Source organism: Anser anser (assembly GCF_964211835.1).
Source record: "Anser anser genome assembly, chromosome: 2".
NCBI lineage: Eukaryota > Metazoa > Chordata > Aves > Anseriformes > Anatidae > Anser > Anser anser.
The window spans coordinates 77,308,427-77,334,006 of NC_139721.1; the positions used below are offsets into that span (position 1 = coordinate 77,308,427).

The window sequence follows — 25,580 nt, forward strand, 5'->3', positions numbered from 1 at the left end:
ACCCTAGAGGCACGGGTACGTGAATTGCAAAGGAAAACAATTGGGAAAAAGGAGTTCTCTGAAAGGTTTGCTGCTCCAACTTCCAGCAGGCAGTCCTTTAAACACAGAAATGAAGATTCTGACCAGGACTAGAGGGGCCCTGCCTCCAGCCAGGGGGAGGAAAGGGACAATCGAGTTTATTGGACTGTGTGGATTCGATGGCCTGGCACGTCAGACGCACAGAAGTATAAGGCTTTGGTAGACACCGGTGCACAATGTACTCTAATGCCATCAAGCTATAAAGGGCCAGAGCCCATCTGTATTTATGGTGTGACGGGGGGATCCCAGCAGTTAACTGTATTGGAGGCTGAAGTGAGTCTAACCGGTAATGAGTGGCAAAAGCACCGTATTGTGACTGGCCCAGATGCTCCGTGCATCCTTGGCATAGACTATCTTAGAAGAGGATATTTCAAGGACCCAAAAGGGTTCCGCTGGGCTTTTGGCATAGCTGCTTTGGAGACAGAGGACATTAAACAGTTGTCTACCTTGCCTGGTCTCTCAGAGGACCCTTCTGTTGTGGGGTTGCTGAGGGTTGAAGAACAGCAAGTGCCGATCGCTACCACAACTGTGCACCGGCGGCAATATCGCACCAACCGAGACTCCCTGAGTCCCATCCATAAGCTAATTCGTCAACTGGAGAGCCAAGGAGTGATCAGCAAGACTCATTCACCTTTTAATAGTCCCATATGGCCAGTGCGAAAGTCTAATGGTGAGTGGAGACTAACAGTGGACTATCGTGGCCTGAACGAAGTCACGCCACCACTGAGTGCTGCAGTGCCGGACATGCTAGAACTCCAGTATGAACTGGAATCAAAGGCAGCCAAGTGGTATGCCACAATTGATATCGCTAATGCATTTTTCTCCATCCCTCTAGCAGCACAGTGCAGGCCACAGTTTGCTTTCACTTGGAGGGGAGTCCAATATACTTGGAATCGGCTGCCCCAGGGGTGGAAACACAGCCCTACCATTTGCCATGGACTGATCCAGTCTGCGCTGGAGCAGGGGGAAGCTCCTGAACACCTGCAGTACATCGATGACATCATTGTGTGGGGTGACACTGCAGAAGAAGTTTTCGAGAAAGGGAAGAAAATAGTCCAAATCCTTCTGAAGGCCGGTTTTGCCATAAAACAGAATAAAGTTAAAGGACCTGCACGAGAGATCCAGTTTTTAGGAATAAAATGGCAAGATGGACGCCGTCAAATCCCAATGGATGTGATCAACAAAATAACAGCTATGTCTCCACCAACCAGCAAAAAAGAAACACAAACTTTCCTAGGTGTCGTGGGGTTTTGGAGAATGCATATTCCAAATTACAGTCTGATTGTAAACCCGCTCTACCAAGTAACCCGTAAGAAGAATGCTTTTGAATGGGGCCCTGAGCAACGACAAGCCTTTGAACAAATTAAGCAGGAAATAGTTCATGCAGTAGCCCTCGGGCCAGTCCGAACAGGACCAGATGTAAAGAATGTGCTCTACACCGCAGCCGGAGAGAATGGTCCCACCTGGAGCCTCTGGCAGAAAGAACCTGGGGAAACTCGAGGTCGACCCCTGGGGTTTTGGAGTCGGGGATACAGAGGATCTGAAGCCCGCTATACTCCAACTGAAAAGGAGATATTGGCAGCATATGAAGGAGTTCGATCTGCTTCGGAAGTGGTCGGTACTGAAGCGCAGCTCCTCCTGGCACCCCGACTGCCGGTACTAGGCTGGATGTTCAAAGGAAGGGTCCCCTCTACACATCATGCAACTGATGCTACATGGAGCAAGTGGGTTGCACTGATTACTCAGCGGGCTCGAATAGGAAACCCCAGTCGCCCAGGAATCTTGGAGGTGATTATGGACTGGCCAGAAGGCAAATACTTTGGGATATCACCAGAGGAGGAGGTGGTTCGTGCTGAAGAAGCCCCCCTGTACAACAAGCTACCAGAAAATGAGAAGAAATATGCCTTGTTCACTGACGGGTCCTGTCGTATTGTGGGAAAGCATCGGAGATGGAAAGCTGCTGTATGGAGTCCTACACGACGAGTTGCAGAAGCTGCTGAGGGAGAAGGTGAATCGAGTCAGTTTGCAGAAGTAAAAGCCATTCAGCTGGCTTTAGATATTGCTGAACGAGAAAAGTGGCCAGTTCTCTATCTCTATACTGATTCATGGATGGTAGCAAACGCCCTGTGGGGGTGGTTACAGCAATGGAAGCAGAACAACTGGCAGCGCAGGGGCAAGCCCATCTGGGCTGCGGCATTGTGGCAAGATATTGCTGCCCGGGTAGAGAACCTGGTTGTAAAGGTACGCCATGTAGATGCTCATGTGCCCAAGAATCGGGCTACTGAAGAACATCAAAACAACCAGCAGGTGGATCAGGCTGCTAAGATTGAAGTGGCTCAGGTGGACCTGGACTGGCAACATAAAGGTGAATTATTTATAGCCCGATGGGCCCATGACACCTCAGGCCATCAAGGTAGAGATGCAACATACAGATGGGCTCGTGATCGAGGGGTGGACCTGACCATGGACACTATAGCACAGGTTATTCATGACTGTGAAACATGTGCTGCAATCAAGCAAGCCAAACGGTCAAAACCTCTTTGGTATGGAGGACGATGGCTGAAATATAAATATGGAGAGGCCTGGCAGATTGATTACATCACAATCCCTCAAACCCGCAACGGCAAGCGCCACGTACTTACAATGGTGGAAGCAACCACCGGATGGCTGGAAACATATCCTGTGCCCCATGCCACCGCCCGGAACACTATCTTGGGCCTTGAAAAGCAAGTCTTATGGCGACATGGCACCCCAGAGAGAATTGAGTCAGACAACGGGACTCATTTCCGAAACAACCTTATAGACACTTGGGCCAAAGAACATGGTATTGAGTGGGTGTATCACATCCCCTATCATGCACCAGCCTCTGGAAAAGTTGAACGATACAATGGACTGTTGAAGACTACACTGAAAGCAATGGGTGCTGGGACATTCAAAAATTGGGATACACATTTGGCAAAGGCCACCTGGTTAGTCAATACCAGGGGATCTGCCAACCGAGCTGGACCTGCCCAATCAAACCTGTTACGCACTGTAGAAGGGGATAAAGTTCCTGTAGTGCACGTAAGAAACATGCTGGGTAAAACAGTCTGGGCTACTCCTGCCTCAGGAAAAGGCAAACCCATTCGTGGAATTGCTTTTGCTCAGGGACCTGGATGCACTTGGTGGGTAATGCAAAAGAATGGGGAGGTCCGGTGTGTACCTCAAGGGGATTTGATACTGGGTGAGAATAGCCCATGAGTTGAATTGTAGTATGTTAATTATTATATAATAATGTATGTCATCAATACCATGATTGCTATATATCATAGATGAAAATGGTGATTAATTAGAATGTATTGGACAGAGTGTAACCTGAGCATGACATAAATGGTATGGAATAAGGGGTGGATATCTGTCCTGGTTCCAGTTAGGACAGAGTTAAGTAGCTCATAGTAGCTGGTAGGGTGCTATGTTTTGGATTAGGATGAGAAGAGCGCTGATAACATGCTGATGTTTTAATTGTTGCAGAGCAGTGTTTACACCAGGCCAAGGACTTTTCGGCTTCTTGCTCTGTCCTGCCAGCGAGCAGGCTGGGGGTGCAGCAGGAGCTGGGAGGGGACAGACCCAGGACAGCTGACCCAAACTGGCCAAAGGGGTATTCCATACCATCTGACGTCATGCTAAACAATATATAGGGGTGGCTGGCCGGGGTGGGGGGGCCGGCTGCTCGGGAATAGGCTGGGCATCGGTCAGCGGGTGGTGAGCAATTGCATTGTGCATCACTTGTTTTCTTACACATTATTATTGTTAATACTATTACCATTATCACTATTATTATTATTATTGTTATTATTATTTTCCTGTCTTAATAAACTGTCTTTATCTCAACTCACAGGCTTCACTTTCCCGTTTCTCTCCCCCATCCCAGAGAGGGAGGGGGGAGGGTGAGCGAACGGCTGTGTGGTGTTTAGCTGCCAGCCGGGTTAAACCACAACAATATGAAATGGATTCTATATTAAAAACAACATGAACTGGGACCATTCAGCCTGTAAAAGAGATGACTGAGGAGATAATACAGAAATCTACTTGTTCATAGGTATCTTAGAGATGAGCTAAGGTCAATTTTTCACCTTGTGATAGGAGATGCAAAGCTAGTAGGATTAGGTGCCTTTACCATACAGTATAAAATTCAGCTATGGAATGTCTTGCCAAAAAATCTGTGGATCTTAAAGGAGACAAGCTGATGGAAGAGAACTTCTCAAGAGGGTTAGTAATTATAATGCTTTTCTCTGGCACAATAATTCCTTGTGTTTTAAACAGCTGAGACTGGGGTAGTATTCATAGAAAACATCACAATAAATGTGCACTGTTTGATTGATTTGTCAATTGTCAGTACTCTTGGTAGAAGGATAACAAAGGAAACAAGTTGTTGGAACTGATTTTCCTTCAACACTGGATTGGTTGGATTTTTTAAGATGGTATTTTCAGATCACATCAAATAGAGAAGGTTGGGAAATATTCCTTAGGCTATTACCATTATCATCTACTGATGTGAAATAGCTGTGTTAGAACTAGCTTATTTTTCTTTTTATGTTATGCAATCAATGACACAGCTTTTTTTTTGCCTTTTTTTTTTTTTTCCCAAGAGGAAAACAAACAACCTTCTAAGAAAATCACTGAAAGCAATTAATATTTGGCATTTTCTAATAGACTTCTAGCACAATGGAATATTATGGATGCAGTTTTAGCTTTCAAACTAAAAATAAATAAATAAATAAGAGAGAGAGATACTTTACTATTAAAAATTTAAGGTTGTCTATAAGCTATATGGCTGTAGTGATCTTTATTTAGTATCACTGAAGCAGCTGCTTATTCAGCAATTTTAGTGAAAGTGGAGGGAAAAAAAAAAAAGTTTTGTAATTCAAACAGCACAGAAAATATCTGGAGGCAAAAAAGTGTCCCAAGTTGATTGATCAAAATACGAGGGCTAAAACTAGAGCTGGAAAGCAGAACTATTTCCAGGTTCAGGATGTAAGATACTGAAGTCTATTCTTAAGTTTTATTTTTAATTTTAAGATAACTTTACATTTTCAGTTTCTAGGTGATGTTGTGGTCCACAGTTACTGACATCTATGGTAGAACGTAACTTTTCAGCTTTTTTTCCCTGTATTTTTCATATCCAAAATATTACCTTTCACAACTTTTCCAATATTGAACAGACAATGTTAAATTATGCAGTGGACAAAAGGAAAAATCAAGAAAAAGAAAGGAAGTGGAATGGGAGAATGTGCTGCAAATTTTGACATATTACATTATTCACCGCTTAGGAAAAATAAAAAGAAAAAGAGGCAAAATTTAAATTTTCTCTTTTCCTTTTTTTTTTTTTTTAATTTAAAAATTTACTCAAAGAGGGGGGAAAAAGTCTTTATTTAAAAAGGTTATTTTGAGAAACACCTTTTTCCAGCATTATAAAATGTTACTGGACAAGAATGTAGCTCCTTTTCATCAACTCTGTTAAGCAGGAAAAGAGATAGTTTATATCAGTAGTCAAAATGCATGAGGACACTCGCTTTTATATATATAAATGAGTGTATACACTTTTTTAAGTCTAAGCAAATAGAAATATATTAATCTAATTATAAATATAAACAAAGTTATAGTTAAATTTGTTATATTCTTTATATGTTCTTATCTTATAGCCATATTTATAGTTATATATGTATCTATTACATAGTTAGCTATTATATATGCATGCATATATATGTGTGCATGCTTGTGTGTGTGTATGTGAATGAATATATATGATCTTAACAGCTTGAGGCTTTCTACTACTCTTCTGTGAGACTGAAAAAAAGTAACACATCTTCATTTTTCTGGATGAGGGAGTTATGGAAACACAGAACAGTTTCCATTGAAGTTCTAGATCTGAGAGGACAACTGTCAACAGACCACCGGAGATACTGAAGTTGGTGCCCATTTCACCCCCACAGCTCCCACAGATCTGTAGTGTGATGACAGGGCCGAAAACAGGTCTAATGCTAAGCAGAGAATCTGAAAATTTTGAGTTTGGGCAGATAACCCACTGCAGGATATAAAGATATAGAATTATAGAATCAGATAGTACAATGCAAGGCATTTAGACAAACTTGACTCATGCAAGTAAATAGACTTACCAATTTTTTTTTATATTGTTTGGAAGGGCTACTTCAGTAGTGTCTATTCCATCAAATGAAACACTGAAATACTACACAGCAAAAAGTATCTGTATTTTTTATTAACCTCTAATCAAAGTGAGCCTATAGAGAGTTAATTGCATTTCTGAAACACCCTATCAAGACAATGCTGACCCCATAGTTATGGTTTAGTAACGGTGCTCTGTTTTGGTCACATATGGGAGAACTGAAGAAGTAGGGGAACATATAACTATTATTATTATATTTTTTAATGCATTAACATGAAAATGTTTCCAGAGAGGGTAGATAGAACAATTTTATTATAAAGGAGTAATTAAAGATTAATTACATGTTTACTATAACAACATTGTTTCCATCTCTCATCATGTTAAGTTTTTCCTCATCTTGTCAAAAATACTTTGTAAGAATGTCATCGCAAGGAAGCACAAGTTTTCATGAAGATATGAAAATCTTGTCTAAAAGAAAGAAAAGACAACCAGAAAAAAATCTTTGAAAGCGTCTCCAGAGGGTAGCATAAATGTCCCCTATGTCCCTGCCTTATGTCCCTTCACAGAAAAAACATAGCAAACTGTTAATTCAGCTGCAGTTCAGGAAAATCAGTTAGATGGAAGGAGACTGTACTGAAAGAGACAGATCAAGAATTTAGTAGTCATGAAATGAGGAATGTGACTGTCACTACCATAAAGATGACATCGTTTTGACTTCATGGCAAGATCCTCAAGATATAGAATTGTCTACAGAGGATATTTCTCTCTTCAGGTTATTGCTCTACCAGATGGGATTATAAAGTTACAGACATGAGCAGGATAACAGTTACAAAAGGATTCAATAGTAATCCCGTGGAGATATGCTTAGGAATAAAATTCAAGTGCCATAAAATACTAAATAACTGTGATGAAGGAATATACAAAACAAGTGATGCACAATGCAATTAACTGATCATCACCCGCTGATTGATGCCCATCTGGACCCCAAGCAGTGGCACCCTGCCCCCAACCAGCCCTCCCAGTTCTCTTGTTCAGCATGACACCATACATTATGGGACATCCCTTTGGCCAGTCTGGGAAGCTGTTCTGGTTCTGTCCCTTCCCAGCTTCGTGTGCATCCACAGCTTCCTCACTGGTAGGCCTGTTTAAGCTGAAAAGTCCTTGACTAAAACATTGGTGTTTTATCAGCATTATTCTCATTCTAAATCCAAAACACAGCACCATACCAGCTACTAGGAGGAAAATTAACTCCATCCCCGATTAAACCAAGACAGGTTATCAAATCTCTCTAATAAGAAGATTAGTTACTATCCAGATGACAAATGAACAAATTAAGTCTCCTTTGCAAGTGTCCTGGCAACAGCATTTTCAGGTGGGTAAGATAAAATTCCCCTGAACAACCATTCTTCTGAATTTTAATAACCAGCTGTCCCAATGGTCCTTTGGGACCATGCCAGCTCATGCACCATCTATCGCTATTAGATCCATTCATCTTAAATTGTGTATAAAATATGTCTTAACTTGTGCAAAAGATGTGGCCCTATATAATTATTCCATATAGATGTCTTCCTTATACACTACTTTGTCAATTCTCCTGCAGGTGAATCCAGGGATGGTCAGATTGTCAATCTTGGATGTTGATCAACAGATTGAAGCAGACAAAACCGGGGCATAGCAGGAGATGCCTGATGTAAACTCTGTGATTGTTTGAAATTTCAACCTGTATAACTCCTGCAACTGTTAGCAAATGCTTTTCTATGAAACCAGTTAGAATTTTTGTCAGTCCCCTTGTTCAAAGACAGTCCATTGTTTCATCTATCCGAAGAATAGCTGGGCAATTTACACACGATACAGGGGACTGAAGACTAAGTGTACTGGGTGCAACACAACAATTATAACTATACAAGAAATTAATTTTTATCTTTCTATCACACTTACAAACTTAAATTCTGTAACACTTGTCACAGGCTCCTGAAGTTTTTATTGTTTCCATTGTCCTTCCAAGCAGCTTTTAAGCTTCCTATTCTAGGTTAGATAACAACAGCTAAACCACAAAACAGTAGATGAAAAACTATCAGAAAAACTCCCTCCAAGGCAGTAAAGTCACGCAGGTGCCTAAAATGGAATTCAGCTGTTCATGTTATACACTGTGAAAGGTCACTTCAGTATACAACTGCTGAAACAGAGATGAAGTAACAGCAGAATGCTATTATTTTTCAGCGATGTACATAAGCTCAACTGGGTAGCTGAGAAAAATTACAAGGTCCTCCACACATCCTGCTTGAGATGTTCTACACCTTAGTGTGGCATGAGAAGCTCTGTGAGCAATGAAAAGGAAATGTTCTCTGGTTCTGATTCCTCAGAAGTATGTATACCCATATCGGTAATGTGTACATGAAACAATGTGCGAATATATGATGAGATTGGTAATAGGTAAATAAAAGTTTTAACTCATTAAAACAAGAAAACCTACATTAAGAACAGTGTACTTTCTTTCTGGAGGGACTGAATCAAAATTTCATAACCTTTTCACAGTTTGGATTTGAGAATTTGCAAAGAGATGTTTAGCTTTTGAGTTCTGGCAGGATCACTCTGATACTTCCCTTATCCAGGTCTCTTGAATATCTGCTGAACTAGATTAATTTTCCCCTCCCAACCCTTCATTCTTGTCTGCAACAATATCATCTCAATTTCCTTTGATGGGGTGTGGAGACTAGGGGTGATCTCCCAAATACAAAGTTTTCTTCTCCTTTATGATGAACTATTACTCTATTTTGATTTTACCTTTGTTGCTATCCGAAATTGATGTTTCATCATTCTGTGACATTGTTCCTATGGATCATAATCCTTTAACCATTCTTACTCTGTGACCAACTATTTGTCTCTTCTACCTCTTGTCTATAAGCAAGTACTGTTCAGCAATACTGAAAATATTGGTGTATTATCAGTATTGTTTTAGTCACAGATCCAAAACACAGTACCATATGGTCTCCTATGATGAAAATTAACTCCATTCTAGCCAGACAGAGTAGAGATATAAAGGACTTGCCACCACAGATTTTATGTCTTAATATCTAATATCTGAATATTTGAAAAGATAACTCAGAAATGAAAACATTTTTGATTTTGTTGTTGTTGTTGTTTTGTTTTTGGTGGGGCTTTTTTTTTTTTTTTCTCCTTAGTTTCTGTTCATGTGGAATTCATTCTGAAAGTTTAGTACAATCACATCACCAATTATTTATGAATTTATTCGTCATAGAAACCACATTGGTTATCATTAAGAAATTAATCAGTAAAGGATTCCAACGTTTGATCTCCTACTGCATTGGAATATTAAATTGAGATATAAGTCCCCCTAGGAAGACATCAGTAACTAGATATCATGAGTGAGGTGTGATTATTAAATAACACAGGCTAAAGAATGTTATGTAGGTGGTATAAATAGAAAATTCTCATGTCCTAAAAAAAAAAATAAATATACATTCCCTCTACAACATCTCACTACTTCTTAAAGTCACTGCTCCAAAACGAAACAGCTTTTCTGCAGCATCCTGTGCAGCTATCTGAATTATTTTACAGTACTTTCTCACTTTCCAGTTTTTATCCCAGTCTTTGATGATGGTATGTACAGGTGTTTTAAGGCTGTATATCATTTTCTTTCTGAACTTACCTGTTGAGGAGAAAAATATATCAGTCCTTATCTTTTTCATGAAAAAGCCTACAGGGATTATACAGTTTCCAAAAGCTCTTGAAATCAACAAGAAGTAGGTCAAACAACCCACAATATTAGACAGTTTCCCTTCCACTTTTCTTACTTGTCAGAACAAAAGAAAAGTAGGGACCTTGAAATTAGTACCTTTACAAGTATCTACAAATTCTATGTAAAATTTGGATTAAATCCTTGAAATTATTTTCATATAACCAAATAAGACATATTGTCATTTTTTATTTGTCTATATTATCACAAATTCTAGAACTTGCATTCAGACAGTTATGCACTGTTATTCACAGTTATGCACTATTATCCACAAAGATGGTTAAGAGATTGGAACATCTGTCATATGAAGAGGGGCTGGACTAGTGTGTCTAGTTCTGTGTTCCCTGGTACAAGAGGAACGTGGAGCTGGAAAGAGTCCAAAGAAGGTCCATGAAGACTTCCCTGGGCAGCCCATTCCAATGCCTTTCAGCTTCTTTCAGCAAAGAAGTTCTTCCTAATATCCAACCTAAGACTTCCTAGAGAAGTAGCAGAGTCTCTGTGCCCTGAGATACTCAAAACCCAACTGGACACAGACCTAAGCAACCTGCTCTAGGTGACTCTATTTGAGCAGTAAGGTAGAACAAAATTACCTTCAGAGGTCCCTTCCAACCTCAGTTTTGTGATTTTGTGGTTCTCACTTTGGTTCCTTCATTGCTTTCCCTTACATCCTACAATACCTGAATTTAGTCCAGTCTTTGATTTTCTTCAGGCTGCAGCTAAATCTCACAGAACAAAACTTATACTTTGTTACAGAGAACTCTTTGGTTCATATACACATATACATAAGACACACATTGACATGAATTTGTGTTTTATTTTGGCTCAGTCTTCATAATAAATTGAACTATATCTTGCAATTAGCCTTGAAAAGGAGGTAGCCTAGAACTACCAGAGCCTGAAAGGATTTGGTGTCAGAGTTTTCTGCTGTGTAAAACAATACAGTTCAGCTCCTTGTATTCCTTAGTGTTTTTTCTTATTTTGTTTGTTTGTTTTTGTTTGTTTGTTTCTCACCCTCTCTGGACCCTTCCTGTAGCTGACAAGTGATAGTCTTTGAAGCAAGTGTCACTGTTGATCTGAGTACTTGCCACCTTTCAGATAAATGAATTCTCTAGCAGCCCAAGTGCACAAAGCCTGCAATTGCTTCAGCCCAGTTCCTGTTCACTTGCCAAAGGCAGGGCAAGTGCTATCACCACTTAATAGGAGAAATATATCTTATGTTAAACTGTCAAGAAGGCATTGTTTTAAAGTGAACAATTCCAACAGTTTATTTCACATGGACTGCTTAAAGATGTTGTGGTATAGGAAATACCTATATCTGTCACACAGCAGTAACACCTTATATTCATCCTGTCTTTTTCTATAGAATCTGAAGACATGAATAACTGAAAAAACTATGACAATGAGCCTACCAGATTTAACCAAACACTTCATTTTCAGGAACACCAGGTGGAACACCTTTGAAACCTGCTCTGATCAACAAAATTAGGTTGCATATATTAGATTTTGCAGGGTGGTGGGCTTTGTTTATTTGTTTGTTTTTGTCTTTGATTTTTTTCTTTTTCTTTTTAGTGGTGACTTTAGGATTATTTTCTCAAGTCTGATACTGAGTAATTCAAACAGATACTGAGCACTAAGTTCTATAACTAAATAACAGTGTATATGCGAAATAAGTATTAGATACCATATGTGCATTATTCTTGATGATAATGAGAACTAAGTTTAATTTGTCAGTCTGTGTGGCAGACCATTTATTCCCATCCCCTTCTGTGTCAATTTTTCTACCTAAGTCACATGATGCCTGAGGTCACATTTTGAGACCTCCAGATTTTTTAATCAACAGGTTGAGATGTTCATAAAATTTTCCCTGAGCAAGCAGTGGAATTGTCAATTAGTAGTGGCAGGTATTTTGAAAACATTCACATTGGGTAACATTTGTTTTTGCTGCATATTTCCTACTAGCATCTTAGGAAATAAATCTCATTCTGCTTCTATAGTACAGAATTATTCAGTACAATTTTTTGTAAAACATGTTCCACAAATAAATGCAGAGCTCAACTTAATGCTTCAGAAAAGCGCAGACCAAGCATATTAAGTGAGCAAAGTATCATCTTCTCACATTATTTCACTACTTCATTCCAACTACAATGATAATACTACCATTGAGTCTTTGGACCTGAGCAGCCATATTCTTTTAGGGCACCCAGTTTGTGAAGAAATGTAGTTTGTTTTTCATTCATTGAGGTTCAGAATATGTGGATTCTGCTCAAAAACCTGTAGGAAGGCAAGTCATTATATTACATTGATTAAAGTCATTGTTCTTCCATCTCTCTGCTGACTTCTGTCCAAACCAAAGGATCTGGGAAAGAATTATTGGTCTGAGCATAAAGCTGAAAGTCAGAAGTTTTATTGTATGTGGTGAAGGAAGACCAAGCAGACCAATTGTACACTTTTCCTGAAAGTTCAAGATGTTTCTAGATTAGAAGTATGACTAACATGAATAACAGCAGTTGAAGCATGACCTAATCTCAGCACTATTATGTACAAACTAATGACAGAAATTTAAGTGCTAGTTTCATTATAGTAGAATTTTGTGTAAAAATGGCTTGACATGACACATCTTGTTCCAGTTTCAGTATTTCCCTACTCCAGCAAGTTGTAATGCAGTTCTCTTTAAAATTAAAATCCACAGTAACAACTTCAGTTCTGTTGCTATTAAATGTTCTCTTGATGTATTAGAAATTGAGTACTCAAATACGAAACTGTTTAAATTTAATCATACTGAGTTAGGAATACTCTGTACTACAGAGCTATATGCACAGTGAATAATTCTGAAGCATAGTTATTGTGCAGAAATGCCCAGATTGTCAGGGCAGTTTTCCTTCAACAAAAACATATTTTTTTTAAGCAAATTTAAAATATGTCTGGCCAAGCTAGGGAAAGACATAGACAACTCAAACCTGAAATTTAATGTCCAAATATTTCCTGAGCAGTTCTGCTCTAGCTGACTCAGCTCTGAGTTGAGGGGATTGGACTAGATGGTCTCCAGGACTCCCTTCCCACCTGAGCCATTCTGTGATTCTGTGAAAAATGAGTGTTAGATGTAATGACTAATTCTGACAGCATATCTAATTCCCTTAGACTAATGTAAGTTAAATTTCTACAGTTGCAGTACTTGATCTACCAATGTTATATACGGACTTGTATGTCACTGTACCTTATAAAAATAAGCATCTGTATTCCTTGAGTAGCCTATCAAGAAAAAAAAAGCCAAAATGAGGCAAGTAATGTCCATAACACCACCACATCTCCAACACTGTATTAGCTTATTAGCTGTATAAGAGAATTTTTGATCTGCATACTGAAGGCCTGGTGGATTCAAAGGAACTTCTCAAGGAAAGGAAACAATCTGGGGAGCCAAGTGGAAAAACAGTGCTTTTTAGGCATAGCTGAAGGATTCATGCCAGCTCAATATATCAACAAGAGAAATCTACTTAACAAAAACTTTTTTGTTGGCGACAAAAAGGCTAAAGAAGTAAAGGAAAGAATTACATCTGGAAACTTTATCGAAAATGGATTTCATTTCTTCTCCCTAATATAGATCTAAGGATAAATGTTAGTAGTAGGAAAGGGCAATTATACTCTGCTGAATTTGTTCCTGTTATGATTACAAAATACAAAATGATTTCCTTTCTCTTGAATAAAAAATAAAGATTATATTGTTAATGGGATTTTCTTTATGTATTTAAGTTAATTATTATCAAATATTTGCCTGAAGCATTTCATAATTATGGACAGCAAAAGAGAAATTAGTTTGTTAGTTCAACTTTGCATTGCCAGACTTGGAAATATTTTGGGTGTAGCACATGACCTAGAACATATAATCAGTTTGAGAAGTATTCAGACGTTCTTATATGTTTCTCAAATTAAATTCCCTTTAAACAGGAACAAATAATTATGGGTTTCTTGGTCATCTTTTGCTGAAGCTTACAAAAAGTCCTCATATAACTTGTATGTAGGTTCTGCCAGAAATTTTATGCAACTCATTCCTACATATATACCATGCCTTCCCCAGAACAAAACCAGGAAGCTGCCTGATATTTTTATGCCTTTTCTAGACATGCTAGTTTTACAGTTTTTTGCCAAGTGACATTCTGACTTCTGTCAAATCAGAATCACTTCAAGTCAATCTCAGGTATGAAAATTTGTTCTCTAAATCCATACAAACAGACTTATTATTTATAGATAAAAAGGTTTGTGTCACATTTTTTGTTAGCTATCCATACTCAATGAATGTTTAGTATACTACTATGAATATTAGAATAAATTTAAAATATGCACCTTCACATTCATGGAAATATACAGAATTGGCTTCATCCAGCAGCATAGGAGTACACTAGGACCTGGATGGTGCTGTCTATACCTGTAGCAATTCATCAGAAATTTCTAACAAGTAAGGTACATTCCATCTCTCATGCTGATTCCGACTAAATTATTCTGGGCTATTTTACAATGTATCTGTAAGTTACAGAAAATGAAGAATACTAATAATTTCTTAATCATTAGGATCATAAAAAAGAATAAGAGCTAGATAATCTGCAGATAGATAGCTAAAGTAAGATTTAGGATTAACTGAGGTCCTCTATTTCAAAGCTCCTTTCTGAAAAATCCTAAGTGCTGTCTAAACCTAGAAACACTTGGACACTTGCACATTAGCGTATAGTTTCTCTGAGCTGTGATGCTCAGATTGGTGCAAAAGCAAAGATGGAAGATTCCTGAGGATGGATGTGGAGAAGTTCCTGTTCTTTTGCATGGAATAGTAGCTTGCTCAACAGAGCAATGATAGAGTTGCCTGTTTAGACTAAAATGGGAAGACATCACCAAGAAACAGACAAGAAATTTGTAGAAGTATCTATGTGTCTGCCTAGAAACATGCCTGTAAAACAAATTGTTCCTATTTGTATTTGGAATAACAAACATGGTTGGTACAGAGAGGACACTGGTGAGGACAAGAAGCAACACTGGGAGTGTCAGGGTTGCACAGCTTCTACCAGACCTCTCTAGGGCCATACATACACGTCCCTGTGAGTAACCATAAGTAATCAAAAAAGGACAGAAGTATTAGGAGAGAAATAGGAAAAAACTGTCCATGGAAGAGGTGATGTATGTGTGTATATTGGATATGTTTAGGCATGAAACCTAAACACACTTTGACCTATCATAATCAAGAGGATAGTTGTAGCTACGCTATAAGCAATCCTTGCATTATTTTTATTTATTTATTTATTGGTAGATTGAGAATTAAAAGTTATATGTTATGAAATGTTAAATCTGTGCCCAGACTTTGTATTTTCCAAACAGTGAAAAAGGGGCTCCCTCATCCCTCTAGCTTGTTCTTTCAAAGTATATGAAAATGTTCTTTGCAGTAACCTTGAGAGTATTTCAGAGGCTACTGTCAGGTCTTCTGAGGCCATGTGGCAACTTGGGCTAAGCAGTAAAATGAGTGAATAAATATTCTTGTAATTGTTTATGATGAAGCTATACTGTTCTTACTCTTTTATTATTTCATTTTTATTTTATTTTATTGGTACTCTTGAATGTCTACTGTATTCAAAGCCTGCACAAAGTATGCACACAGACATGTCCAAGACTAATACAGGATTTTCTGTTGAGGTCCCACAGCAACTAAAACCCAATGCAACTGCCTATCACTCATCAAAGCATTAAGTTCCCTGCTAATCACAGCATCTAGCATTTATACCCGCAAGACTGTAACAACTCAGTGGTTGAAATACTTTATAAGCTAAGGCAATGAAATGGTTCTGGTCCCTTCAGTTAAGACAGTTTTATGATCTCCTCTCTGTTCTGGATATCTTCTATGTACTTTAAAATCAGAGAGATGCATAAAAATTCCTAGGAATAGAAAACAAAGTCAAGACCTCTCTCTCATGTGAGTATCCTAAAAAAGTCATGCTCCAGTCCTCATCAGTGAGCTTTGAATTTTTTATAAATTATGGATTGAGCAACAGCCCCTTGAAAAAGAGGTATTTGCAAACTATACTAAGCTATACTTTAAAATGCTTCAGAGCATAGATACCTCTGTCATTTAATTTCTCTCAGTAGTTTGACAGATGCACTTTTTGGGAGAGCAGATATCTGAAACCATTCTTTATAACTAAAACAGATGGAAAATATTCAGTAAGCCATAATTACATTTCCCAGTGGCTAGATGTAGGCACCTTTCTCTGTACTCTAGTGTTTGTTTTAGATCCTTTTCTGAAATGAAGAATAACTCACAAGTTAGCTTAAGTAACAAGAAAAGCTTCTACTACTCTCAGCTAATCTGTAAACCACATTTCCTTCCCCATGAACCTGTTGCTTTTACAGCAGCAATTGGTTAGCCACACACCTGCTGGCTGGTAAATTTATCAGCTAGCTTAATTGTCACTACTCCCTGTCTCTGCTAAGGTAATCGAAAAATCCTATACAGTTTCTTTTAATAACCAGGAATCTAAAGGGAAATTTGGAGCAGTGATTAATACGGCGGTTAGCTATCCATTCAGCCTCTGAAAGAGGAAACCTAAAGACAGGCTGGATTGACAGCTCAGGATAATATTTTCTGCTTCAGTTGCCTGACTTGCATTTGCCTGTCCAAGCATTGTGTTCCCAGTGAACTTAGGCAGTCAAGGCACACAGGCTATATTTCTGGTCTTTAGACTGTGAAAGACACTCAAGTTCAGCAAAGCATGTTCAAATGTTCCACTAACCATACCTATTTGTATACATATATCTTCTATAAATTCTTACATGGTCATTTTACGAACCAGAGACAAAAAGAAAAAGTACTTCCAGAAACCATCGTCAGTCCAAACAGTTTAGAGAATACCACAATGAAGAAATATATGTAAAGATGTTTTGCAAATTTAATATGGCTTAGTCAACATGCAAAAGAAGATAGTGAACTTAATATACATAGGTTACAATTCCACTTCCATTACTGTCCTGGACAAAACATCCTTGACTTGGGGAATTTCACTTTATTTGATTTATTGCCAGTTAACATAATCTTTTAATTACTGAATTGGGCACTGAGGAAAAATAGACATACAACTTACAGTCACCTAAGGTAACAGCTTTTGTCTCCAGCCTCAACTTCAGTTCAACACCTTTCTTTCCCCTAGGAAGTCTCCATTCCCACAGTTTCAGCAGTCAGCTCTGCCTTAGTCTGCAAGGCCACAGGGGTATTATGGCTCCACAGTCCCTCAGATCTCTTGTAGTACTACATGTCTTCCAAGAGCACATCTCCAGCTCTATTCCCAGCAATATCTCCTTCCACTATCTCCTGCGCTTCTTCCTTTGGTTTCTGAAAAAAATAAAAATAAAAATAAAAATAATAATAATAATTCACATCTCCTTGCATATTTCCTGTGAAGGTTCCTACATCCTGCAGCTACAGACCTTTCTCACTGATGTCTGAGAAGTGGTGCCACATGGTCCTTAGACTGGTCGAAGTTTTGGTCTGCAGTGGGCTGTTTCCGTCTGTTTCCAACTCATCTGGACCTGGCTGTGATTATTAGTTCTTGACCTCTTCCTGCAGAAGACACCCTGCACCTCCTGCTAGTTAGCCAGTTATGCCCAAAAGTTGGCTGCCTAGGAAGCAACAGGTAAAAGTCTATCATGTTTTTAAATAAATACAGACAAGTATTAATCTACTCTGGAATTACAAGGAAATTAAATACTCCCCAGTTACAGGTGCAGGTCTCTTCTGTAATGCCAGTTTTTCTGACATCATTGAAAAGGTTGTTTATTAATGAACCCTAAATTAAATCATTTTCTCTTCCTAGATTTTTCTATTAACCTCCAAAGAAGGTTAAATAATAAGCAGGAGGCCAAAATATTTTGTATCATAGCATCCTTGTATCTTTCAACTGCCTTCTGAACATATTTCAGGCTAAACCTTCCCAAAGGCTTTTCCACAGGTATATTTATCACCAGGCCTTAAATAGCTGATATTATGCATAATTTTTATTAAACATGAAAGACTTTCAAATTAATTAGTTTATTAGTTGGTAAGCCTGTTTGTCATTGCTATCACCCCCAACATTTTTCACTGCATAACTGATAAGCTAAATACCTGACTATACTGAAAGTTAATTGGTTTTTAATAGAGCATCTGCAGGAAAAAAAAAAAAAAAAGAAAAGAAAAAAAAAGAAAAAAAAAGTTGTAAGCTCCAAGGTATATGCCAATCAAAACATAATGGTTTTTAACTGGAGAAGATTAATACATGCTACTTCATAAGGTTTGAACTTGCCTCCCTTCTCCCTGAAAGTTACTTGAAAAGATAAAATTCTTACCCAAATGGGTACAGTTTGAATAAGATGCATTACTTCTTCCTGCCAGTCCTACTTACACAATTGCTCTCATACTGTTTCTTTAAGTTCAGTGGGATTTTACATCAGGGTAAAGTGACCAAGACTAATATAAGGCAATTCATTGTGCACATATTGTTTACCTTGGAAGACCTTTTGAGCAGTACCTAGTAATACCAAGAAGAAAACAGGAAACAGAAAATTAGCTGTTTATCTTTGAAGAGAAGAACAAATATCAAGGCTAAAGATGCATTTCTACTCCTAAAATGAAGAAAACAAAGATATTAAGGCTTTTTTTTTCTTTTTTTTCTTTTTTTTTTCAGGTAGGAATAAAAGATAGAATAGCTTTATTCTCTAAGAATCAGAAGTATCAGTTCTGAGCAGGATATTTTTCAGTAATTTTTGAAATTATTACAGGTCTTGGCAACTGATAGAAAGAATTCTGTTTATTTAAAATATTCTTAACCATGACATTTGTAACTCTTATAAGGTTGTAGGTTTATTATATAATTCTTATAAGAATTCATTTCAATAAATACAGCCTTTAAAAAACACATTTTTTATGTTGGGTAGCATTCCACTGGAACATGGAATATAATTACATTATAAGGGCACTAGGGTTAAAGAATTTCATGTTTACTATACAATTCTTAACATTAAATATCCTGTAGAAGTACTGATTTCCTTCACTGCATATCTGGATCCACACTCCCACACACACGCACTCTACCTCTAGCCATGCCAGAAGAGTTTAATATTTCTACATCTTTATGTATAAATTCTCTTCTACCTTCTAGTCTTGCATTACCAGCTTTAACTTTTTTTTTTTTTTTTAATCAAGTTTCTGTCTTGACCCCTGCTTTGTTCTTTTGTATTGTCTTTTATTTTTTGGAGCCCTAATTTTTCCATTTCCTTAAGTACTGCTGTTCTTAGATTTTAAAATGTCATGTTGTTTTATCTTGATCAGTGTTCAGAAAACCAAAATGTTAACTAAATGCATTACAACATCAATATTGCTCTCCTATCTAATACCAGCCATAGATATTCAGTCTTGGCATTTTTGATGTTATCTTGTTAAAACTCTTGGTAGAAGAAATCTGTTATTTTCCTGAAATCTTTCACCTGACATCAAATAACACCAATTTGTCAAAGCCAAGGAAGCCTTTAATTATTTTTAGATGCCTGTTTTATTTTCAAATACATAATGTAGTTAGTTATTGTTGTGGTTTAACCTGTCTGGCAGCTAAACACCACACAGCCGTTTGCTCACCCTCCCCCATCCCTCTCTGGGATGGGGGAGAGAAACGGGAAAGTGAAGCCTGTGAGTTGAGATAAAGACAGTTTATTAAGACAGGAATATAATAATAACAATAATAATAATAGTGATAATGATAATAGTATTAATAATAATAATGTGTAAGAAACAAGTGATGCACAATGCAATTGCTCACCACCCGCTGACCGATGCCCAGCCTATCCCCGAGCAGCCGGCCCCCCACCCCGGCCAGCCACCCCTATATATTGTTTAGCATGACGTCAGATGGTATGGAATACCCCTTTGGCCTGTTTGGGTCAGCTGTCCTGGGTCTGTCCCCTCCCAGCTCCTGCTGCACCCCTAGCCTGCTCGCTGGCAGGACAGAGCGAGAAGCCGAAAAGTCCTTGGCCTGGTGTAAACACTGCTCTGCAACAATTAAAACATCAGCATGTTATCAGCGCTTTTCTCATCCTAATCCAAAACATAGCACCCTACCAGCTACTATGAGGAAAAATTAACTCTGTCCTAACTGGAACCAGGACAGTTATCTAAATGATCCATTTTCCTTATCAAAAGAAAAAAGGAAAAAAAAAAAAAAGTAGCCAAGTAGCTTTAAGAATACCCAAGTTATTTCAGTGAAGCATGTTTTCATAGTTAGGTGGGTCTCTCTACTAAAAAAGTTACATCATCTTAATGGAACAGGTATAACAGGGATTAGACACACATTAAAGATTTATTTCAGTGCTTTCATAACAGTTAAAAGAATAGAAAGCTACTTACTGTGCTTTTTATCACTTTCATAGAATCTCCTGAGGTCTACTAATACCAGTGATATTCTTGTCAGTTCAAATCGTCTTAATTGCAAAGTTAAGGTTCTGGCATTCTGAAAAGGTTGATGTTTCTATGAGAATATTTCAATTTGTGCAGCTAAAAACCTGATATCATAACAGGTGCTCATTCTGGGAAAAAAAAAAAAAAAAAAAAGACAGCTGTCTGTTTCTTATAAGCCTTTGCTTCTCTAAGTATGGGTAGACCTGATAGGTATTGTCACAGTGACAGTGTTTGTAGTGGCCTCCAAGAGTACAAGAACAAGATGGTTGATAAGGTTTGAGAATAGAAGTACAGATGATATCAGAGACATCAAGGGTATAAACATCAGCCATTAAAAAAAAAAAAGTTATTATTACAGAAATGCAACCTTGAGAGCTGGGATGAACTGTTTTAGGGCAATAGGAAATGAGCAATGAACATAAATGAACATGTATCCCACATGCATAAACATCCTTATACAGTGAAAACACAAAAGACATAATCAGAAACAGGAATAGTTCTTCCATGAGGACAATGGTGTCCATCCCCAGCAGAACTCTCTAATCTGCATTAAAATATTTTTATTTCTTTCTTGTTCTAAACATAGATGATGGACATGCTGGTACTAAGCCCAGCACCAGAACAAAAAGTATGAACAGAACTGGAAGTAAATTCTGCTTATCATTTGAGATTCAAACCTGCTTTAGAAGAATTAGAGCCACAACAGATTAGAAGACATAAGAACATCACAACTCCTACAATAAGAAGACCAAAGAAAGAACAGAGAGAGAAAGAGTTCTGCAGCATTCTTTCTCCCAGTTGAAACTGATCAATACCACTACTTAAGCATCAGCAAATCTTTCTTCTCCTTTTGAAAGAGAAAGCACCGCTTGTTGTTTTACCATTAATCACATTTTCCTTTTGCAATCCGGCAATTACTTACTACTATAAAACTGGGATTAGCATATTAGAACATTAAAATGCAGAGTGTGTTTTTGTTTACTGTGTGTATATGTATGGGTGTGTATGTGTAATATATGTGTTTCCTGCTCTAGACTTGTCACACAAAGTGGCTGATACTGCAACTGCAAATCAGAATAAGCTCAGATATAACATAGCTACTTAATAGAATGAACAGTTGATGCAGAAAGCTGCAAATTCTCTGGTGAATAACCTACAAATTCTCTGGTTGCCTCAGAGTTGGCATTTACATAATTATTCATTCTATCTCATAGTCTTTCCTGAAAGGACATAGTGCCTAGTTCTTAGATACATGCACTATATATCTTAAAAGACGCTATACAACAGGAGCCAAAAGCAGACAGTGTTAGTCAGTTTATAGTTTTCAAGAAGTAAAACAGGATTTTTTTCCAGCAGCATCTGAAATCCATGTGTTTTCTGGAATTTACACAACTTCAGGCTGCAGGAAGGCATTTCTAGAGACTTGATTATACTTAAGAGTTGGTACCTATTAAAGAATTGAAATACACTTATCCTTTTCTTCTTTATTGTATCTAGAGAATAGCAGGTTGGCTGATTCTTTGTTTAGCTTCTGAATAGTTCAAAAATTCACTATGGAACAGTGAACAGAAGACTAAGGCAGTCTACACAATAAAAGAAATAGGTACCTATATTTAGGAGTGTTTCTTCACTAAATAAGAGAGGGACAAAAGCATGACATGGGTTTTCTGATCCCATTTGTAGACTCAGGGACATGAATTCTATCTCCAGTCCTGTGCTAGGCAGCCTATTTCTCCTTATGGTTAATAGCCTATTTCTCCTTTATGGTCTAATCATAATGACCCAGTCTTGCATAGGATAGAGAAGCACTTCACTTCATACCTCACTATGATACACATATGGCGAAGTACCAACACAGCTCGTGGCTTCAAATTTATGTGTGCAAAATACTGCTTTATTGTGAAAGAGATTAAACTCTGGAACAAGTTGCCCAGAGATGTTGTGGAAACTCCATCTTTGGTGATATTCAAAGCTCAACTGGATATAGCCCTGAGCTACATGCTTTAGTTAACCCAACTTCAGCAAGAATATTGGTCTAGATGACCTCTGGACATCCCTACATACCTTACCTGTTCTGTGATTCTGTGTGAGATTAAAGGGCCTATTTTTTTCATTTTAATGTGAATTGAAATACCCTAGCCAATTCAGAGAAAACACTGTACTTAGAAGAACTAGAAATATCTACATAACGTCAATGAAACTTCACCTACAAGAGGACTCATGATTTTTTTCCAATTTTAAAAACTGCTGTCTGATCAATATAGAGATATGAACCTCACTAAATAAACCTTGTAAAAGATTTGTCATGATATTACTGCACAGTGTCCTCACGAAGACCTTAGCCTTCTCAGAAGAGAAAGCTACAGCTGTTGAATCAGTAATTCTAAAAGAAACTTATTCATTGACTTCAGTCCAGTGAGCAAGAATGAAACAACACATCTAACAAATCAGTGTTTGGCTGTCATTCTAACAAGACAAAGGCAGTGAGCTGACAACTTCAGAAACAGCAGAGTAAACCTTTGAGAACCTCCTGGCTTAAAACCAAACATAACCAATCAAATAGCTGTGCAAATATACTCACAAGTCCCATTTTACTTGACAGTTCCCAGCAATCAAGAAATGTGGCAAAATGAACCATCAGAACTAAGATTTGCTCACTGATATCAAACTAGCTTTTGAGAATGACTGTCAACTATCTTATGTCATAAGGTTGGAAAGGAAGATGAGATAATGACAAACCCTTTTGTGTTTAGACAATAATCAATAATTGCTAAAACTGAAAGCATAAATCTGTAGAATGTTTTTGTTTGTGTTTTTTTCCCCTTGTTTTGTTTGTTTGTTCCTCCATCCCAAAAAAAAAACAGTAAATAAATAAATAAATAAATAATCAGCATCAGCCTCCCTCAACACAAGAAACAGTTCTCTGTTTTTACATTTTGAACCATGATGATTCATTCCCCTTTAAAATTATAACTGTCCTCTCACTTCCAAATTTTAGAAACAGGTACCAACATTTTATTTTACTTTTTTCTCTCTTTCTGCAAAGGGAAATTTCATCTCGTAATTGGAACAAGAGGACTGGCTACAGAAAAAGATGCAAGTGCCCGACAGCAAGGTTCCAAATAAGGTTCCAAATCTTCCTACCAGTAGGTGGAGCAAAAATGTCATTAATGTAGAGGCAAACTCTGAACTATATCTGCAGTCACCCACAGAGTGTGTTACTTTTCCATTCTGTTTTCTAATTGCTCAGTCCAAGGAAGACAGCCTAATGCCTCTTGTTTTTATCCAGCCCTAAGAGTAAAGGGGGAATTCTGTCTGATATGGCTTTCAGAGGCACAACAAAGGAAAAAATAAATGCTCTGCCAGTTTCTGCTCTCCTACTTGCTTGTCTTCTCTGAGTATGTTGGGAGAAGGACTGGGAACGTGGCTCATCACAGCACGTCTTTGCATGTATATTCATGGACTTCAGTTTAGCTGGCGGTTACTTTCCTTGTAGTTCTGAACTTGGTCCAATTGATTATCTCTTCATCCTTTAGATTTTTCATGCATGCTGTTTCATTTCCCAGAACAATGTTGTTTCATGCCACACCAAAGATAGTACACACTCGCTGAAAATAAACTTATTTTTCTATGCTGGTTTTACTTATTCAGGGATGTGCTTATGCTCATGACAAAAACATGCTACAGAATTGTATATCTTTCAAATACACAGCCTCAAACCTGAAGAACCTCAACTGTTTTTACTCCAACCGTACTCAAGAGTACCTTAGACAGACTACCTTATACATTAAAAGATCTTGAAAGCATCTTTCAACTTTGTTATGCTTCTGTAAGCTATGGATTAATGGGAATCAGCATGGGACTTGCTACACAGAGAGGAATACCTACAGGAATTAACATTTAAACCAAAAACTTCACAATGAAAAGCTTTGTCATCTCCTGACAAAATCATGCCTGCTGTTTCTATGATTCACAACAAAACACGGCTTTATATTAAATCACAGCTGAGCACCAGGATGCAGATATTCAAGATGGCCTTTCAAAATGACATTGCAGCTTATCATCAGAGAAAAAAATGTAGTTAGAATTTTATTATTGGTCATTAGGAAATTCCAGCAGCGCCCGGGTATCTCCAAATACAACATGACCAACTTTGACTCTCTTACATTGGGATCTTCAGCAAATAACTTTATTGTAGTAATTTGTGTCAATTTGGGGGTCAGTTTGAAAGATGTTATTTGGGGCAAATTCACTGAACTTATTAGTGCTTTAGTTACTTCATCAGCTAATGTTAATTTCATCATCTAACTTGAAATACATTAATTCATTTTTGTTCCATTTGGCTGTGTCTATTCACAAAAACAGACTTCTTCACAAGGCAGTATTTAGAGACTTTCTAACTGAAAGAAATAACACTGAGAGAAATTCTTTTAGAATTCTAGTTACATGGTGAAAGTTAATTTTTAGTGTTTCTAAAATACAGGGCACCTATATACCTGTATAGACTAAAAATCTCAGCTCTGTTGAATTACTATCCCAGAAAAACTCCGGTAATTTAGCACAACTTAGACAACTTTCTGATTTTCATTTTATTATTATTTTCACTTGGAATCAGTACAGAAGCTAGTTAAAATTTACTTAATACAAACCAGTTTAAGAATGTTTAATAAATTATGTTAATACTATATGGAAAAAAAAAATTGGTCAGCATCAGCAGATTCACCTAGGCAGAGTATACAAGGCATCCGTTCTGCACCACTTGCTTAAGCCCTTACTATGTGCTAATGAGATGGATGAAATTTAACTGTGCTTTGAGATAAAGGTTGACAATTGCACTTCAAGAGTTTACAATTTAGTACATGAAGAAAAGAAAACAGTCAGATCAAGATTTCTTGTTTCCCTCCCCTCCTACCCCCCTCTCCCCCCTTCAGTCTTGGTTTTTTGAAATGATGCACAGGAAAAAAATCCCAAATTAGTGTTTTACTGTTACAAGAAAAGATCATTAAGAACTTTACAAGCTCTTTCTGTCAAGCCACATGTTTAAGATTCCATACTTACATGTACAAATTTCAAAACTTGGTTCTGTAAAGCTTTGTGAACATTTCCTCAGCTATAAAAAGAAGATAGTA

At 37.6% G+C, this 25,580-nt stretch overlaps 1 protein-coding gene and 1 long non-coding RNA gene across 3 annotated transcripts; one reads left to right on the forward strand and one right to left on the reverse strand.

Moving 5' to 3' along the window:
- Window positions 1–254: 254 nt before the first annotated feature.
- On the forward strand, window positions 255–17,558 carry LOC310894932 (uncharacterized protein). Its single transcript, XM_083825609.1, has 2 exons — window positions 255–3,819; window positions 17,429–17,558. Exon 1 carries the CDS (start codon window positions 265–267, stop codon window positions 3,316–3,318), a length of 3,054 nt encoding a protein of 1,017 aa, XP_083681735.1. The 5' UTR covers window positions 255–264; the 3' UTR covers window positions 3,319–3,819; window positions 17,429–17,558.
- On the reverse strand, window positions 16,901–19,852 carry LOC310894933. Of its 2 annotated transcripts, none has more exons than XR_014580300.1 (4): window positions 19,817–19,852; window positions 18,509–18,532; window positions 17,454–17,645; window positions 16,901–17,358 (listed from the first exon to the last, which is right to left on the reverse strand). It is a non-coding gene; the product is annotated as an uncharacterized lncRNA (long non-coding RNA). The 2 variants fall into 2 exon arrangements; XR_014580301.1 differs by having other exon boundaries at window positions 18,509–18,626; window positions 19,817–19,849.
- Window positions 19,853–25,580: the final 5,728 nt, after the last annotated feature.